The sequence below is a fragment of the Pavona decussata genome, unplaced genomic scaffold (genome assembly GCF_977016875.1).
Source record: "Pavona decussata unplaced genomic scaffold, jaPavDecu1.1 SCAFFOLD_32, whole genome shotgun sequence".
Lineage (NCBI taxonomy): Eukaryota > Metazoa > Cnidaria > Anthozoa > Scleractinia > Agariciidae > Pavona > Pavona decussata.
The window spans coordinates 552,501-572,477 of record NW_028145455.1 but is presented as its reverse complement, the minus strand read 5'-3'; the positions used below and the strand labels follow the sequence as shown (position 1 = coordinate 572,477).

The 19,977-nt window shown below is 39.6% G+C and overlaps 2 protein-coding genes across 2 annotated transcripts in view; both read right to left on the bottom strand.

Annotated features, from left to right (window-relative positions):
* Positions 1 to 1,947: 1,947 nt before the first annotated feature.
* LOC146484496 (calmodulin-binding transcription activator 1-like) overlaps positions 1,948 to 19,977 on the bottom strand; it is a 26,376-nt gene continuing 8,346 nt past the window's right edge. Inside the window, exons 4-12 of the mRNA XM_085104567.1 lie at positions 14,884 to 14,982; positions 13,662 to 13,733; positions 12,743 to 12,866; positions 11,397 to 11,434; positions 8,315 to 10,728; positions 5,503 to 6,136; positions 5,141 to 5,215; positions 4,550 to 4,770; positions 1,948 to 3,276 (exon numbers count right to left, since the gene is read on the bottom strand). Coding sequence (XP_084960693.1) covers positions 3,258 to 3,276; positions 4,550 to 4,770; positions 5,141 to 5,215; positions 5,503 to 6,136; positions 8,315 to 10,728; positions 11,397 to 11,434; positions 12,743 to 12,866; positions 13,662 to 13,733; positions 14,884 to 14,982 — 3,696 coding nt within the window. The 3' untranslated portion in view covers positions 1,948 to 3,257. The remainder of the gene's footprint in view (positions 3,277 to 4,549; positions 4,771 to 5,140; positions 5,216 to 5,502; positions 6,137 to 8,314; positions 10,729 to 11,396; positions 11,435 to 12,742; positions 12,867 to 13,661; positions 13,734 to 14,883; positions 14,983 to 19,977) is intronic.
* The window catches only part of LOC146484497 (uncharacterized), a 1,256-nt gene continuing 1,250 nt past the window's right edge, over positions 19,972 to 19,977 (bottom strand). Inside the window, exon 1 of the mRNA XM_085104508.1 lies at positions 19,972 to 19,977. This exon is cut by the window's right edge and continues 1,250 nt beyond it. The gene's annotated coding sequence lies outside the window, so the exon portion shown is untranslated.

Below are 19,977 nucleotides of genomic sequence, written 5' to 3'. Positions count from 1 at the left end.
ACTCTAAACACCACCTTGCAGCTTTATTTTATTACTTTTATAATTTTGCCGTTGGAAAAGAAAACTGACAACAACCTCAGGAAACAAAAGTAACAAAACCTGCGAAAATGAGCGTTAAAATTTGCATGAGCTTTTCTGTTTTAGGAATGAAAAGAATAGTATTCAGTTCATTCTACCCTTGATAGCGGAATGAACGGAACATGGTTCACTCAAAATAAGAGGAATTACGTTCTTTTGGGGAAGCTCTCAGCTCAACCGGAATAGGTGGAATTGCGTTCTTTTGGAAACTGACATTCTGTGTATCCTGTTCTTCCAGAACCGGAATAAGAATTGCCAAAAAAGTGCGTCCTTAACCAACCAAATCTTCTGATAAAGTTTCAAACCTGAAATTGAACCTCATAAAGGTCGAACCGCGTCTTTTAAATAATGCAAACAAAATGCAACGATAGGTGGTTTGCATTGCTGCCATGTTGGTGGACAAAACAAAAGAAAATTTTTCACAAAGTTTGCATAAAAATGGAAGTGAACTCCCAGAGGAGAAAAATCTTATTGTACCTGTCCACCAACATGGCCGCTATGACGTGACATACAAACCATCAATGATTCAAAAAGATCTAAATGAGTCGTAAAATGACAGCCTTAAGGCTGGTTTCCATATGATCGCGGATCGCAGATCGCAATAAGGTCTGCGATCATATGGAAACCAGCCTTTAGATAGAGCATGGTTCTATCTTCTGCGATCGTCTGCGATCGCGATCGCAGGATCGCAGACGATCGCAGAAGTAGTTTCCATATGATCGCAGACGATCGCAGACGTAGTTTCCATATGATCGCAGACCTTATTGCGATCTGCGATCCGCGATCATATGGAAACCAGCCTTTAGCTGACACGTTTATCGGCAATAACCGCACTACGTCAAATTAATATTTTTAAAGCATGAAGACGAGATTAGACATGTATGTATTCGAAACTATTCCACGGAATTATCGAAATAACTAAAATGAATTACTTTGACACTGTATATCATTAGATATCACCTGTTATATTAATAAATATTTCCTTGTATCGCATGCACTAAATATTTATACCTCGACTATACATACAACTATAAGATGAAAATAAAAATTACCCTACAATACACAGGACAGTAATTTTTTTTCTACACGACCACTCGACTGCACGCCCTGCAAGACCGTAAAGATTCATGCTGATATTTTAAATTAAATTAAAAAATCAAAATACATTTATAAAGCGCCATACTCCATTAATTGTCCATGGCGCTTTACAGTACTATAACTACTCTTAATTATAGGTTAAAAAACTAGATCATCATTCAGCAAAATCAGGTCACCAATAAATAGAAAATTACAAATCGAACGCGTCGTTAAAAAGGTAAGTCTTGAGTTTCGTTTTAAATAAGGAGGTAACTGATGATGTTTTTCTAATGTCCAATGGTAATTTGTTCCATAGTTTCGGTCCTGCAACAGGGTATGGCCTATCGCCATACGTTTTCAGATTCGCCACAGGCTCGTCAAGTTACTGGTTGTTCTTATAAGTCAGCAGGTTTCTGATGTAGCTAGATGCCTGACCATTAAGAGCCTTATAAGTTAATAACAATACAAGTAAAACTCTATTAATCAGATACTACGGGAGACCGTAATATAAGGCATTACAGTAATCTAAACGAGAAGTTTGCAAAGGTTGTATATTTTCGAAAGCCGTTTCGTGCTGATACCCAAATATGACTAGTTTTGCACTATTCAAAGGCAAAGACGATGTCCAGCCATTAAACAGAGCACGCCATTTGGCTCGCCAGATCTCACTAGATTTGGTTTCTGGTAAACGAAACGATTAGGAGTAGTTTTAAGGCCTCTAGGAACGGGGGAACATTCTTTTCAGAAACATTTCTACGGAAACATGGTTTCCTAAGTGCTTCTCCGTTTGCGCGCACATGGAACATGTGTTACGGAAACAATTTTTTATTTTCCAGAAACAAAGAAAAAATATTTTTTATTCCTTTCAGAAACATTTTATTTCCACAACAAACGTTTTCCCCGTTTACGCATTCAACGAACTTCTTTTTAGTAAACAACGGCTTCGGTTGCATAAGAGAATTAACACTGACGTTTACATCAAATTCTACTGGAATTATTCTACCACTAGTTGGTGGTCAAATGAGCGCGCGAATTTTAAACTAACATCGACTACCATCAACTATCAACAACTTTCATGTTCAGTTTGGCCAGGGCTTTAAGTTTAAAAAGAAAACGAAAAACTCACCGTCGTGTTCTCTCGTTCTCCATAAAACTTTGGAATTGGTCGTTTCACGTTGTTGTTTTGCAGAGGAAGACAACGAAATTTACCAAAATTCATAGCGTAAGTCCAGAGCGAAACGGCAAGAGGGCGGAGCAATGTTGCAGAAAACAGAACGTTGGAAGCGAACTGAACTTCAAGTTAAAAAACACAAACTTGTAAACTTGTTAAAGCTGTTTATGCATTAATTTTTGAAATCGTGAATTTACGTTGGTTTCCTTACTTCTTGACCAATCAAAAACCGAGGTAGTGTGGACAGCGGAATACTCTAATTAGCCATGCACGGGCCGATAAATTGCACGTGCCGATGGTGCGGAGGTTTTGTTGTCAAAAAGTGAGAAAAACAAATTGTTGCTAAAATCAAAGACACTTCAGAGTTATGCATTTAGCAGAAAAAAATTCACCGACTCAGCAAAGGGAAAACAAACCTGATTGGCCAAATGTGCTAGGGCCTACGGGAATCGAGAAGAACACACAGTGCTCCATTTTTCCTACAACTGTTTCTCAAACAACATACGCTGTAAAGATTTAACAGTGCTTTTACACTGAAAATTTTGACGTGGAAGCAAAATGTGTATGAAAAAAATTTCAGAACAGATTTCTTCTTAGAAACTCACTTTGCTTTTTTAAATGTTGTGCGCGTTCCAACGGGAAAACATCTACGAATTTTTCCTTTTAGGGGTAAGGAAAGACTTAAGTCATGCTAGAAAATGAAGTCAAACTGAATTATTCTCAGCTGAATTCAGGAATACGTTAGGACGACACATATTTATGCAAGTCAGACTTACTTATAAATTAGTGAATAAATTATTAATTTAAAGATTTTTTATCTTTGATGGGAGAAACTGGGGATGGCAGAACAAGCTATCTCTTGTATGTCGATCATTGTGCCCAGAGGAACAGCGCTCAATATTGTTGAAGAGCAAACGAGATTCATTTGACTTCAGGAGTTGTCTTTGGATCTAGAAGAGAGAAAAGGAAACAAATTGTAACTTCATAACATTTACATAAAGCAAACAACAAATTAAAAGAAGCCGGAAATTTTTTTGTCTATAATTTTCTGCCCGAGGGAACTTTGCACCTGAAAAACCTTTTTTAACATTTGCGTTTACGCCATGAAACTTCGGGAGTTTTTCAAACATTTACCTGGGAAATTTTGGGTGATCGGTTAGTGTTCATTGACTTTGATATTACCATAGCAACCAACATTTAACAGACAGTTTTTCAGAAAATGGAAAATCCCTTTTTAGCCGTTGTAGTGTTTCTTTATTGGTTCTAATTACTTTTCGTTTAGTTTTGGCGCTTTCCTGAAGTATTTGCGAAATCGAGAAAATCCAAGATGGCGCATCCACAATGGCCGCCATTTGGCAATCATGACGTCATTACCACGTCATATGACGAAGAGAAATGAGAAACAGACAAAAAGAAACTGTCAGACAGACAGAGATACATACAAACAACCAGGGAGAGACAGAATCAGAGGCATACACAAAGGAAGAAACAAACAGCCGGGGAACCCACCATTAAAGCAAAGTAGTTAAGATGTCGTGTACTGCATTTCCACATCATATTGTGTCCTTTAAAAAGGCAAATTTGTGTAAGCCAATACAGTTTGAACTGTTCGAATTCTTCAGCTTAAAATTTAAATTGCCAAAAATTTTAGGGAAACGAATCTTATACGAGTTGCTGTTAGCTTTCCGAAAATGCTAGCTGACCTTTTCTTCGCACTTTTAACAACGTTTTTGCCCCTAAGAAAACAAAAGGGTTTAGTTTTGCAGCTTTGCGAACGTTTGAGGTGACCTTTCGCTAATGAAAACACTAGAGATTATTTCACAACAGCCCATTTTACAGTTGGGTCCTAAGTGACCTGGTCTTAGATTGTAAGCGAGGCTGGGGGTGACCTTGTTTTGACACAAATCTCACTGCTTTTCATATGTAGATCATGCTGTTCTTATGCTAACTAGTTTGCATTTACATATGAAAAGCAGTGAGGTCTGTATCAAAAAAAGGTCACCCCCAGCCTCGTTTCTAATCCAAGACCAGGTCACTAAGCACACAACTGTAAAATGGCCAATTTGATACGAATTTCTTTGGCGGGTAATGTCTTTCCGGCCAAATAAACCACCGAAAGGAACCGTTGAATGCCCCTTAAAGAGTAATACAGAGAAGCACACGGGAGACAGGAGGCAGCAATAGACAGTGTACCTGAAACAGACACCAACAACAGTGTTTTACCTGTTGGAAGCCTTCTGCATATATCGCATCTCTTGCCGCTTGCTTTGCCTCTGTTCTCGCCGTCTCTGTGAGGACCGTCGTCGCTCGCGGTAACTCCTGAAAGTGTTCTGAATAATCGCAGCGGCTCGTCGACTTTTCTTAAATCTCTCGTGCTCGCGGTACGTACGATACTGGCTTTGAATGATCAGGGCTGCACGAGTCATCTTCTTGAACGCGATGTACTGTCAGTAAAAATAAGGATTGATTTAATATTATTGGCATATCGGCAAAATTTCATGGCAAGTCGCTGGTCTTATTAACGGGTTCCCATGTACAATTAACAGGTGCCAAGCGCGAGAAAACGCGGGCAAGCAAGTTTTCCTGTGCTTTTTTTTTTTTCTTTTTTTAGAGTAATTCCTAATTGGTTGACAGAAAAGCGCGGACGTTTTTAACCAATCACAAAACGAAGAATTACATCCAAAACCAAAGCAATCTTGATTTACTTTAACTCAACGGTTGACCACCCAAAAGGACATTTTGAAACCAAAGGTTTCGCACTTGCTTTGAAACGGAAGCACAAGGTAACTCAAAAATAGTCCTGCAATTACGCACCTCTTTATATCTGCGATAATGGTGCTGGATTAAAATGGCTGCTTCTATTTCCTGCTCTTGTTGATGACGTCGTGTCTGAAACAATAAAAATCAAAGCAGTTAGAGGATGTTTCACGAAAATATATCAACAGAGGAAAGAACACAATTATTATGACAACAGGAAGCCTCTATTAAAACGCAACCGCGAAATTACTAGCTCCAAAAACTAGCAAGAAAGTTATATACAGTTCTGGAAAATTGCCACATTTTTTGCTTGGTTGTCCATTGCTAAGCTAATCGTAATTGGAAAGTAGAGTCGCCCGAGGTAGTTGCCAGCCGAAAGATCATTTACATTAGGAAATTTTCAGTTAGAGCTTACTTACCTTGTAGTTTCTGTAAGCGTTCTGTATGATCTTGGCAGCCTCGTATAGTTCCCACTGTTCACGGTCGGTCAACGTCAGATCCGACAAATCCCTTTCCAGCAATTTCCGAGAGCTTGAGATGAACTCCTGGAATTCAGTAGTATCCGGTCCGACGGGAGACGAATGGGGTGAGTTTAGAAAGCCGGGAGAGCCTGGTGAGAGGGAAGACTTGGACGAGCAAGGCGTCAGAGGGGAGGACTGGGACGAGGCAGAGCTAAACGTGCGCAGCCTCACTGTCGTGCCCCAAGTCCCGGATGTAACCAGTTCAGTGTTTTCGTGAAGAGGAGATAAATGCCCGGATATGCGGTGACTGAGTTCCGCTTCTTGTTCAGCTTCGTTGATCATGGAGTGTATCTGCACTAAGGTTTTCGCCAAAGTATTCGCCGCCTTTTTGTTCATCGGCGGCTCTGTTTCTCCTTCTTCATCGACAGACATGGGCGAGTTCGCTCGCTCAGCCATAGCAGTATCCACAGGGGCCGCAAGAAGGACACTGGAATGAGAGGCCAGGGAAGCAGGCCGTGGAGAGTTCTCGCTAGATGAGGCCATGGGAGATGGCGTGCCGTCCGAATCATGGCCCATGTCCAGAAATACGCGCCTGTATAGAATATGAAAGAAAAAAGGTTCTATCGTAAGCATGGGGCAAAAAAAAAGAAAATAAAAACAACAAATCCAAGCCCCGACGGGAATCGAGCTCATGAGCCTCCGCACACAGGCGCATGTCCCAGCCACCAAGCTATGTTTCGCTTAAGTCATCTGCTAGAGAAAAGCGATCCGTGTAATTAAAAGATACCACTTACAACGTTTTTATTTAAGGTGACTCGACCCAGTTATTTTTTGGCGGTACCACCCTACTTTGAAGCTCTCTGGTATTCCCACCTTTGTTTTTATCGTAAGTTTAACACACAGAATGGATAACATATAGATCAATCTACAATATAGCAAAAACATTTTGGCGATCGGAGTAAATGTCACGTGGTTATAGTGCCACGCCCCTTTGAGGTCTGAGTCGAAATTCTGCTGTTACCGGCTTTTTTTCGTGAGAATCTCTCGGCTACACATAGTGCGCATTAGTGCCTTGCGCTGAACAAAGTTTCAACAAAACCGCAAAGACCCAATTCGAGAAATTTAGCGCTTTCCAAATTTAGGTCATAATTTATGTAAAAATGGTAAGCACACTTTAAACGATTATATCTAATAAACTATGAGATTTATTCCTTTATTTTGGGGATCTTTATAACAAATGGGTCCTTGCAAATCAGCAAAAAGCTTTAGCGCCTTGTAAATGCGCCCCATTTCGAGCGATGCAAACATATAGAAATTCTAGTTTTAGCTATTTGTTGACGCTTGTCAACGTTTCAGAGTCCTCCTCACTAAAAAAGTATTTTCTTAAAAATTCGTAGTTTTTTTTCCTTCAATTTTTTTCAGGGCCACAATTGATTGACTAACTACCCGGATTCTGAATTCCATGGTCATTGAAAAACTGTGACATCATTTTCTATAAGCCCAAACTTGAGTAAACATTGATGATTTTTAGCGTTTTGGTTGAGTTTGTGCTTTGGGAGTTTCCTATTGTTTCGAGTCTGTCATGATACAGCATTCTTGTTAAGCACGCGTTCAATGTCCAATGAGTGCATTCGGAAGTCAAGCAAGCGTGGTCATTGCACGCGTGCTGAACAAGAATGCTGTATCATGACAGACTCGAAACAATAGAAAACTCCCAAAGCACAATCTCAGCCAAAACGCTAAAAATCTTCAATGTTTACTCAAGTTTGGGCTTATAGAAGATAATGTTACAGTTTTTCAATGACCATGAAATTCAGAATCCGGATAGTTAGTTAATCAATTGTAGCCCTGAAAAAAATTGAAGGAAAAAAAACTACGAATTTTTAAGAAAATACTTTTTTAGTGAGGAGGACTCTGAAACGTTGACAAGCGTCAACAAATAGCTTAAACTATAATTTCTATATGTTTGCATTGCTCGAAATCGGGCGCATTTACAAGACCCTAAAGCTTTCTGCTGACTTGCAAGGGCCCACCTGTTATAAAGATCCCCAAAATAAAGGAATAAATCTCATAGTTTATTAGATATAATCGTTTAAAGTGTGCTTACCATTTTTTACATAAATTATGACCTAAATTTGGAAAGCGCTAAATTTCTCGAATTGGGTCTTTGCGATTTTGTTGAAACTTTGTTCAGCGCAAGGCACTAATGCGCACTATGTGTAGCCGAGAGATTCTCACGAAAAAAAGCCGGCAACAGCAGAATTTCGACTCAGACCTCAAAGGGGCGTGGCAGTATAACCACGTGACATTTACTCCGATCGCCAAAATTTTTTTGCTATATTGTAGATTGATCTATTTGTTATACATTCTATGTGTTACACTTACGATAAAAGTAAAGGTGGGGATACCAGGGAGCTTCAAAGTAGGGTGGTACCACCAAAAAATAACTGGGTCGAGTCACCTTAAGGCCGTTTAAAATGGACTGAAACATGACAGGAATTACCGTGGTTGAACAAGAGTTCGGTCACACCTTTTCGAAAGATTTTATCGATTGAGTTAAGTAGCTACGATGAGATCAAGGAATCGCGCATTTCCGTTTGAGGTTTCCGGGCATCAGTCTAAAAAAAAACTCAAACCCTAGACAAAATTTTTAGATACACGATGGCTGGAAAGGTCAAATGTTATTGTATCACTAACCAATAAATTTTTGCCAGATATCTCTAGCCTAAAAAGCAATGAAAAAGTGCTTAATGGTGATAACCAAACCCACCTGTTAGGGACACCCATAATGAAATCCTCGATCATGTCCACTACATCTAAGAAGCCCCTGTCTCTGGCCAACTGAAGAGGCATACGGCCCCGCGCATCAGGCTCCAGTAACGCTTTAGGTTCAGACTCCAATAATACAAGCGCTGTGTCCGTCTGACCCAGTGCGCATGCCCACGTGAGGGGCGTACAGGCAAACTCGTCCTTCCTAAGTGGATTTACTTCGTCCCTAACAAGTGCGCTTTTACTGTCGCGCCATAACTTGAGCAGCGTGCAAACAAGCCTGTTGTAACCAAGCGCCGCGGACAAGTGAAGCAGCGTCATGCCGCGGAATGGCTTCTCACTTTTTAATGGGTTTCTGACTGAGGTGGTTGCTCGCTGGAGGATCTCGCAAGCAACAATGAGCCGATCTTCAAATGTCATGCACTGTTTACCTTGTGTCTGATTCTCAGAATTATTTGGTTGGCTCGCATTGAGCCTGGATTCTAGTCTCTCTAAGCGATCCAGTAAAGCCAGTTTAAACCGGTCATTATCAGTCGCCAGCCATTCGTGACAGCTCGCGTTGCCCATGGGCGAATCACGTGCACGGTACTCAAACACGCACGCGTTGCTGACGATAAACCCATTGCAAGCTACTTGCAAAGTAACCAGGCCTGGATCGTGCGGAGGACAAAAACATCGAAGGACGCCGGATTGGTACAGGATCGCGGGCACGCTACAGCCGTCAAATAAACACGTATAGGCGCCTTGCTCCATTCTCCATTCACCAGTGATGAGCACTTTAGCACCGCCTTCAGGGTAACACCACTCAGGGGAGAAATCAGTAATGCGAGCGGAGACTGGAACCACATGATTTCCCGGATGCGTGGAAGAAATGCCAGCGGTTTTTCCTGCATTGGATATGCGTGATGGATTATTGTTTATGTCGCTTGGCAGTGGAACAGTAGACCGCTGGTTAGAAAACTGACTCGAGGAAGAAGCAAGAGAAACTTGGCTTGGCGAGGGTTGGGAGACTGTTCGACTTTCCGATACATCCGCCATGTTTACTTCCCTGCACTCATGCCTGCCACGATTAGGAGCCTGGGCATTAGTCCCACCAGCTGGTGTCCCGGATGATGACGAAATGGTATTCTTACTGAAGTTCACAAAACATGACGTCACAACGGTGCTTCTCACCGGACTGACAGGTTTGACGAACACATAGGTGGTGGATGACAAACCGGAAGTGTTAACTTGAGGGAATCCCCCTGCTTGCTGATCGCCTTGACTGCCTGAAGTGAAATGGCTCGACGTTAGAGGAGGCGACTGTGGCGCTGCGTTTATAGTTGTGGAGAAACTTGACCCAAGGCTAAGGCTGGTGGATGTTGTGGTGACACTACTGGTATCTTTTGGGGGCGAGTTCAGGCAATCATTGAAACATTCTGGTATCACGTTACTCAGATCACAATCGAACATGTCATCAAACTCGAGCGAATCCAAATGCGCTAAATCGGTCATGTCAACAGGCACATCATTGCCGCTAGATTGGGATGTTGAGGGGCTGCAATCGGTCAGCGACCAAGTTCCCTGGTCCCTTTTTGCGGAGTCGGCGAGATGTGATTGGCTGTCTCGATCCACAGGGAGGGGGACCCTGAATGGACCATCAAACAAACATTGATCAGAGTCTGGAATATTTTGAGCGGGCATTCCACCACTCAAAGAATCCGAACCCGAGAAACTAAGCCGGGTACCAGCATCTGACATATAACTGCCGTAATCACTGGATGGACTGCTGCCTAACTCGGCCACACGAGGATGCACAAAGACTGAATTCCACTGGATTCCAGTGTTTTGAGAGGGCTCTTGAGCGAGCTGGTTAATGGCAATTGCGTTTGATATCTGATTTTGCGGAAGAAATTGAGAACTCGATGACGGGGTGACATTAGTCGCGCTAGCGTGAACCGAACTCGGCACCTGATACGACAATGTTGGCATCGATGGATTTGTTACCATGGGAACGACGGAAAGTATGGACGAAACGTCTCTTGGAGACTGCTGCTGAGACAAGTTTTGTACACCGTTGAGAAACACATGATTATCACGTGAGCTACGTGCGGTAACCGCTGGGTGACACGTGATCTGACCGTGGTCATCTACTGTCCCGGAATCGTTTCCTTCGAGAGATGAATTTTCTTCCTCCAACGAAGGCGACCCTTCTCTATGCCCTGTCACCGTCAAACGGCCTTGTTCGTTTTTCGTGACTTTAATCATTTTGATGCGCAGTTTCCCTGCTCGCGCTTTGGCTTGGACGCTCTTGTTTGGTGAAATGGAAATTTTGTAGACTGACTTGTTTCGTTTTCGATTCTTTTTGCCCTTCGATGAGGAATTATCGCCTTCCTCTGAAGAAGATGGTGATCCAGGGGGACTCTCCTCGGAAACCTGCGAATTTAAGTTATAAAATAAACTGTCCAGGCATGCAATCAAAACTTTAATATTGCACCAATAATGCTCATTTACTGGCACCCAGAATCGACATATCGACTCTCGGGAAACAATACTAGTACGCATGCGTAAAAATACATTTGCTCTATCGCAAAAACCTGTATTTTAATAATCATAAGGTTCGACGAAAGACAAACACCTAGTGCTTTTAGACACGAGAATTTAAGAATAGTGTATGCTAAAATTTCAAGCAAAACTCAATAATCTCTAAATTCCTCACTTACGCCCTTTTTCCTTCACGCCATTCAACTTCTATTTGAGGATTTTAAGTTGTGCAACACATTCCACAAGGCAAGCAACGGAGACGTTTAACCATAATACTTAAAATACCTTTATCTATTTACTCAGGTTGATTTAGGACATTTTCAAGAGCTTTTTCGGCAAGCTAACACGATTTAATCCGTTTGGACTTTTTAGCCGAATGTTCAAATCAAAGAAAATTTTAGCAAAGTAACAGAATCTTACTTACCGAATTTTTGAGCTCCTGGCAAAGATTCCTAAGCAGCAATATTTTACACTCCAAAGTGAAACACTATTTTTGTAAGCTAAACGTATCGTATTTGCTCTCTTGTAGTCTGTCCCCTTTATTAACAAAAAATGCTTACCGTGACGTCCGGCTTCACATCCTGGGAAACACCAGAATCTAAGAAAGAATAATAATAATAATAATAATAATGAAAATGATAATGATAATGATAATGATAATGATAATGATAATGATAATGATAATGATAATGATAATGATAATGATAATGATGACTTTATTAACGAATCAAGCAACAATCAAGCAGTGGGGATTCCCACTGCTAATAGGGGACCTCTAACTTTCTAAAATACAATCTAAAATACAAAAGGAATTAATGATAACTCACTAACATACCAACTACTAAAACTCTATTCATAATTATCAAAATTCTAAAATCTTGTAATTAAAACCGTAATTACGAATTGCAAAGGTAGCAGCTACTACATCCATCTAAGATGTTACTCTAATAGATCGAGACTGCAAGAAACAAAGAAAGAAACAACAAATTGCGTCGCAATTAGCTATAAATAACCAAGGTTTACAAAGCCTTTGAATAATTGCCACTTTGCAGCTTAATTGTGCCGGAGGTTGGTCATATCATTCATCGAAATTGGATGTAAGGCAAAAAACAAGGAAGCAAAATACTTCAAATGTTGTCGAAGCTGTTCGGATGCTTTAGCTAGAAAAATTTAAATTGCAGCAAGTTTTAGAGAACTAAATCTCATTCCCCGAAAATTTACGAGCTGTTATTGGCTTTGCGAAAATGCTAGCTGACCTTTTTTCGTATGTTTAACGCCGGACATATCTGCCTCTCCGAAAACGACAGTTATTTTGAATTGACATTTTGTAGAAGAAAACTGTATATCTTATTTACTACTAAATCAGAATTTCCGAGGCGATTAAGGATTTCCGACAAGATATTCAGCGAGGTAAACCGTTGCGTACCCCTGATAAAAGTAACAGCTGGAGCGGAAATCAACAGCGTAAACGACTGAAATACAGCTTTGTGCTTTAAAGCCACAATTTCGCTTCCCTTCCCAGAACAAAAGACAAATAAGATTCCCTTTGGTGAACAAGCGAGGGTTAAAATAGCGTTGTTTCGAACGGGAAATAAAGGCGTTTGGGAAACTTCATACAAGTTTTAAGTTAAGAATCGTTTTACAGTATATATAAAACTGCAAAAAAGAGAAGAAAATGTTATATACACTTTAACGAACCGTCAACTGAGCGAGTTTTGCTTTTACAGTATGTACAGACCGTACGGGTCGTACATGTAAGGTTGTTTTGACAGACTAATAATTCATCTATATTACCCATGGTTTGAGCAAGCTGGCACGACAGAAGAGTTGTCGTCCGTTTGTTCAGGCAATGATGGAAAGCATGTCAAGAAGTTAAGCATGGATAAGTGCAATTTAATTTGCTTACAAATGGCTTCCAGTTGTTCTGAGATGTCATCTTGGCTGTCAGGTGATGTGTACACAGAGACTGTGATGGGTTTGTTGCATTCGTCTACCAGATTCAAATAATGAACTAACACTATCTGGGGATTCTGGAGAAAAGAAATAACAGAACATGTCAAATAAGTATGGGAGGCTGTTGACTAAGTACTTACACACCTGACACTGTTTTAACATAATGCGCTGATCAATTCCAAAGTTTCAACATCCCCCACCTCCGGGTACCCCCACCACACCCCCCTCCCCCCAGCATTTGAACTGTTGAAAATTGGCTTGCTCAAAAAACCCTCCCTGCAGGACCAAAAAGCTGTTCAAATGCCCTACCTCTGGGCCAAATTTGACGATCAAATTACTCCTCCTGGCAAAACCAAATGTTCCAATATTTGGTATAGTCTATTTGGAAACTGGTTCAATCACATTTACTCAAATTTTCTGAACATAACTTTGAAAACACTGCGACCAAAGTTTGTGGAGACTCTTTTTGGTGAGACAATCACTGACAAAGGCGACATTTGCCCCCTGAACTTGACCTTGGGTCAGGAACCACGTGTGTTCCACCAGACAAGAAGAATGGTATTAACTTAAGACTTCAGGTTCAAATACCCCACCCCATCCAGGTAAAGTTCAAATTCCCCCACCCTCCAAAAGGCCTTTCATGTCAAATGCCCTACTCCCCAGGCTAGGAAAATGGGCAAAAGCCAGAGGTATGCCTGAGGGGTGGGAGGGTGGGGGATGTTGAGGGTTGGAATAATTATCATTGATCAGTGTATAACTTTACTAGGTAGATTCAGCTTCTGAATCCTGGACTGACAAATATTCTCTTTCTCTCTCTGGAAATCACGCACTTCATAAAATAAATGTTTCAATTGACAAACAAAGTGTAATACCTGAAGCATCCAATAGCAGCGACGATGAAATGTTGGCACAAGAGCAGAGTGAGTGTACAGGACACTAAGACACTGCAAGACAAAAAGAACAAAATTTAATAATACAAGTGCAAAGTGCAGTGTTTTATCAATAGTGGAAGTGCTATGTAGCTTCTCTAAGCCAGTCTAAAAATCCCGCCTGGCCCGTTTGTTCAAAGAGCGGATATCTCTATCCACTGGTAAGTCGCTATCCAGTGGATAAAATCATGGTATTGGTTGGAGTACATTTTATCCGCTGGATAATGTTATCCACTCTTTGAACAACCGGGGCCTGATAAGGAGCAGATCAGCTGGCTAATTAAAATAACATGCAGTGGAACCCCATTATATGACCACCTTCAGGCCTTGAAAATGTGGTCGTATTAACGGGGTGGTCGGATTAATAACGGGGTTATAAAACTGAGGAAATGACTCGAATTTCAACTTGTTTGGGGCACAAAAACGTAGTCATAATTAATGAAGGAGCACTTTTTTGCCCTGAAAATTCTACAGAGGAAGTTTTGAATAATTTAGTACATAATTATAAATGTAAAATATTTAAAAACAAACAAGAACTAAAATTATCTCCATTGAAATTTTATTACAGTAAAATGTGATAATTTGTCTTGTGTTGTTGAAATTAAAATAATGATGTGTATTTAAAAACTATGTTTAGTTTTATTATTGCTTTAGTTAACAACATTATAAATTCATGTTAAACATTTAAGTGTCTTTAAAACTTCTTACAGGTTGTTATTTTCTCGAATTGTTTATAAGTCTACCCCCTTTTTTGACCTTACAGTACTGCATCAGTCAATTCCAAATTAAAGTGCCATGCCACCCCCTCCCCTCCCCTTTCCCCCTGCCTTCTCCCAACCTGACCCCGGGGCATTAGCTTTTTTTGAAAATAAACATGAAAATGTCTCACAGTGCATGCAGTTTATTTATTTGCAAAGTAAGTTTCAGATAAGTCCTGTTTCTCAGTATGGTAGCAGCGACCCCTCATTCTGTGGATCAATCATCTCATTTCATTTATGTCCTCCTCAAACAAAGTTAATCCAGAATTTGTTGTCTTTGTTGGTGAACTTATCATTGAAATGAAGCAACAGTATTGTGCAGTGTAAATCACAAGGGTGGACAGAGATGAACATCTTGCACCATCTTGCTCTGACCCTAGGTTTATTATTGACACATCCAAGTGTACCTCAATTCCATCCACTTTGAGTCTGGTGTGATCCTCCCTGATAGTATTTCCCGACCTTCTTTTCTTCCAAGTGTAGCCATCCTTACGATAATTTTTTACCTACAAAACAAAACAAGGAATGATGCTTTAGCATGAACGAGAAGAACATTGAGGTGTCAATTACATGGAATTTCTATATACTGGTACACAGGTATGGAAGATAGGAATTCATTAGTAACAGAACAGGTGCCTCAACATATTCCTCCTACCAAAAAGTGCTTCAAGGATTTTCTTTTTGAAAACAGGTTTAAGCAATTTACACACTTAAGATGGAAAACAGTTCCAGACTTTGGCTCCAAAATATGTAAAAGAATTACGTTGTTGACTCTGTCTTGTATAAAGCTAATTGGGTTATAAAAATTTTATAGCCCAATAGCTACTACATGTAGCTATATACATAACATTTTGGGGTATTACCCTTAAAATGTAAGTCAGCAAGTTTAACTTATTTTTGAACCTGATTCCTGTCAGAAGTAAATAAAACAAATATTTAATAGGAACCCTACCTATGGAATATGATTCTAGTACCCTTCTGGGGTTCTTTTCAAAATTTCTTTTTTTTTTTTTTTTTTTTTTTTTTTTTTTAATAGCCATTTATTTGCAAAAACACATTACTTACATTACGGGCTAAATACATCACTGGACAATACAGTATTCTACCAACAATACAGTGCTTACTGGTTACTTACACTTGTCTACTAACAATACAAGACTCTAATTACAATTCAACACATATCAGACAGTAAAATGGCTTTCGCTCCTTACAATTACGGCTACTTACAATATATACTAACTCACGACTAAATTTAAACTACCTAATTACATCCAATTGTTACTTCACATTATGTACAGCAACATAGCTTACCGCCTACTTACTAATCTTCGTTATTAACTTATTGGATTTTAATTGATCATTTGGGACTGGAGGGCGTTCTTCAATGGGCTCCATTTCTTTTTAAAAGAATTTAGGGTATTATTATCTAAAGCGATTTGCTTTTCAATTTTCATGGAGTTCATGAGCAATTGTTTATATAGTTGCACCTTGGGTATGATGTTTCTCAGTTTACAGTTGTATATATAATGTCTAGCAATAAGAAGTGAGTGATGTAAAAGTAGATGTGAGACATCGTTAATTAAGCCTAAACAGAGAGTGGGAGAGAGAGAAATGTCTTTCAAATCTTGAAGGTGTTGGGATATCCATTCAAATAAACTTTTCCAGAATGCCTGAGTATGTTTGCAGTGCCAAAACAGGTGAACCAGAGTTTCAGTAGTTTCACCACAAAAGGAGCAGGTGTCGACTTGTTTTATACCTATCTTGCAGAGAAAGTCGTTTGTAGCAATTCGTCTATGAAGAAACTTAAACTGGAATGCTCTAAGCTTTGTTTCTCTTGTACAGAGGAATGGTAAATAATAAGTTTTTTTCCAGTTAATGATCGAATCTTGAACTATACTCCCTTCAGAAAGCCATTTTTCTTCACTCCGCAATGGTGTGGAAGCCTTTTTTTGGACAAGGCGTCTATAAAATTCTTTGCAAATATTTGAATGAGACAGAAGAATGGCTATATCATTTGAAAGAGAGTTGTGTAAGACTGGTGAGCATGATTTCTTAAATTGTTTTAGCGCCGATATAACTTTAAAGTACTCAAGATAATTAGTTTTAATATTATATTTATCTATGAATGCATTATAGCTTAAGAAAGTCTGATCTTTGTTAAGTAGATCTTTAACTTCTGTTACCCCTGCCTTGAACCAGGCTTTGTAAAAGAAAGGTCGGTTCTCTATTCTGATTAGTGAGTTATGCCATAAAAACATAGAGTCAAAATCAAGGTTCTTCTCTCTGTAATTTAAATTGGTCCAGTGTTCGATAATTTCCCTCAAAAAAGGATCCTTTATGTTAAGCTGTAAAACGTCTTGCGGTTTAAGGTTACTTAAAAACACTGCTTTGCCTCCATGCTTCTGGAGGTAGTAATCAACGAAAAGCTTCCATTTCCCCTGATTATCATTATTTAAGTAACCTTGTATCCACTTCATTTTCAGAGATTCATTAAAACTTTGAACATCTATCATCTTGAGACCCCCTTTATCGTAGTCATTAATCATTTCCACTCTTTTGATTTTATCCCCTTTTTTGTCCCAGAGAAAATCATACAACAAAGAATTAATTTCTTTAAGTGCACCTTGATGCGTTGGGAGAGAGGATAGAACATGCACAATTTGCGATACTGCCAGAGATTTAATGATCGTAATTTTACCTAGAAGAGTCAACCTTCTTGCAGACCAGCTATTTAGGATGTTTTTTATTCTCTCAATTTTTTCGGAAAAATTATCGTAAAAAGCGTTTTTCTCTACAGTCGAAAACCAGACTCCCAAGGCGTAAACCTTTCTCTCAGCCCATGTTATAGGTTTGTTAGAGAGTAATACTGCATTTGAATTTTTCGATGATCCGATCCAGAGGGCTTCCGTTTTGTCGTAGTTAACTTTCAAGCCGGATATCAAAGCAAATGCGTCAAGTAAGTATAGAGTTCTAGAAAAGGAGGATTGTGAGCCATCTAAAATCACTGTCGTATCATCTGCGTATTGCGAGAGTTTGCACTCAGTGCCCCGGATCGTGATTCCACGAATTTCATTATCCTTCCTTACTGTGCTACCCAATATTTCTGCACATAAAATAAACAAATAAGGGGAAAGAGGGCAGCCCTGTCTCACACCGCGACTTAACGTAAAGAAATCGGAGGACCATCCGTTGTTTTGGATACAACTGCTTATATCAGTGTAAAATAATTTTACCCATGCAATCAAGGATGTTCCAAAGTTATAGTATTTTAGAGTTTTCTCAATAAAGCTCCATTCTACACTATCGAAGGCCTTCTCGAAGTCGACAAATAATAGAAGGCCAGGGATTTGTTCTGTATCTGTGTAATTTATTATACTATCGAGAAGTCTGATGTTCTCTCCAATAAATCTGTTTTTTAAAAAGCCGGTCTGATCGTTGTTGATTATCTTTGGTAGGACTTTACGTACTCGGTTAGCAATGGATTTGGCTGCTATTTTGCAATCACAATTAAGAAGTGTAATTGGTCTCCAGTTCTTTAAGAAATGAGCAGGTTTGTTCTTCTTTGGTATGAGGGTGATTAATCCTCTCCTTTGAGTAATTGATAGAAGGCCGTTTGCATATGCACAATTTAGTGCGTTTAGAAGATAATGATGTATGTCTTTCCAGAAAACCTTGTAAAATTCGGCTGGGAGGCCGTCACTTCCAGGGCTTTTGTTTGCTTCCATTGATTTCAGGCTTTCTAAGCATTCAGCTTCGGTCAATAGACCTTCGCATTCTTTTTGTTCGTGCGCCTCTAGCAACAGGGTATTTCCTTCTGGGAAAAAGATGTCCTCAAGCTCTGCATTAACTTGTGGATTGCAGGAAGAATACAGTGATTGGTAGAAGGATTTTGCCTCTTTTAATATCTCAGTGTCCGTCTTAATGGTACTATTGTCATCTAGCTGAAGGTTTTTAATGGTTTTTTTATTAAAATGTCTTTTTTCCAAATTCAGAAAATATTTTGTGTTTTTTTCTCCTTCATTATACCAGCGAGACTTGGATCTTATAATTGTTCCACGGGTTTTATATTTCGATATTTCTTCTTTCTGGAGAATCTTAATATCTAATTCGTTAGAAATGTTAGTTTTGTCTGTTTCCGAGAGATTGTTTTCTTCCAGTTTCTTTTGAAGAGATAATATATCGGTTTCTAAGCTTGACTCCTGTGATTTCATTTTGGTTTTCTTTTTCTTTGCGTAGTGAAGGGAGCTTGATCGAATTTGCATTTTCATAGTGTCCCAAAGGAGAACGGCGTCAACCTCTGTGTCATTTTTGTAATCATTCGCCACATCATTGATTGTTTCCTTGATTAAGTCAACATACTCGCTATCTAACAAGAAGGAGGTATTCAGTTTCCAGAAACCTGGTCCCCTAGGATTTTTATTATTTGCGAGATGTAGTGTTATTAGAGAATGGTCAGTTTTATAGCCAGGTAGAATGTCCGCTTTTGTAATCGTTGTACTTAAACTGGAACTGGTCAAAAAGAAGTCTAAACGACAGTGCACATCGGGTTTCCTCCTTCTCCAGGTGAATCGTTTGACATCTGGATTAAGGGCACGCCAGATATCTACTAAATCTAACAGGCTAGCAATGTACCGAACTTCTTTTAACGAATTTTTATGAGTGGTCGGGTTTCCCCCAGATTTGTCTTTTTCAACTTCCAGGACCAAGTTATAATCACCTCCGAGGACTATCTCTTCGCAGTCGAAAGAGAGAAGCTGATTGAGCACACTTTTAAAGAAGGTGGGGTTATCGTCATTTGGCGCATAAACATTTACTAAGGTCAAAGTCTTATCCTCTGTTTTGATGTCTACTATGACAAATCTTCCCTCTGGATCAGAGAATTGTTTCAGAATTTTGTGTTCAAAATTATTGTTAAAAAGTATACAAGTTCCGGCACTAGCACTTGAATAGCTGCTAAAAACAGCTGAGAAACCCCATTCTGAAGTCCACAAGATCTCTTTCTCTTTAGTACAATGAACTTCTTGAAGAAAATAAATTGCGTAGTTTTTTAACTTGAGCCAGCGAAAGGTCTCACGCCTTTTCATGGTATTCGACAGCCCTCGCACATTTAAGGAACAGATCACTAAATCCTCGGCGTAGGTGTTGATTGTAATGAGGTGTGGATGAAGACTATTGGTAGGATTTTCAAAGCGGTAAAGATATGCGTGACCGCTAACACCTTGCATAACGAAGCATTATTATTGGACGTAACAAGAAAAATGCATTTGGAGAAGCCAAAATAAAATACGTGCGTAAACAGAACACGAAAATACACATAACAAACTACATAAAATTCATCCTGGGTTGTGAAGTACACAAAATGCAGTAAATAGGACCGGAAAGACAGACTTACATTAACGTACACGTAAACCAACAAAAAGGCGTTCGCTATTAGACTAAGGTCTTTTGATGAAGGAACCATGTAGCTCGATCACTTCAAAATCAATAGCGCGAGGCCCAAT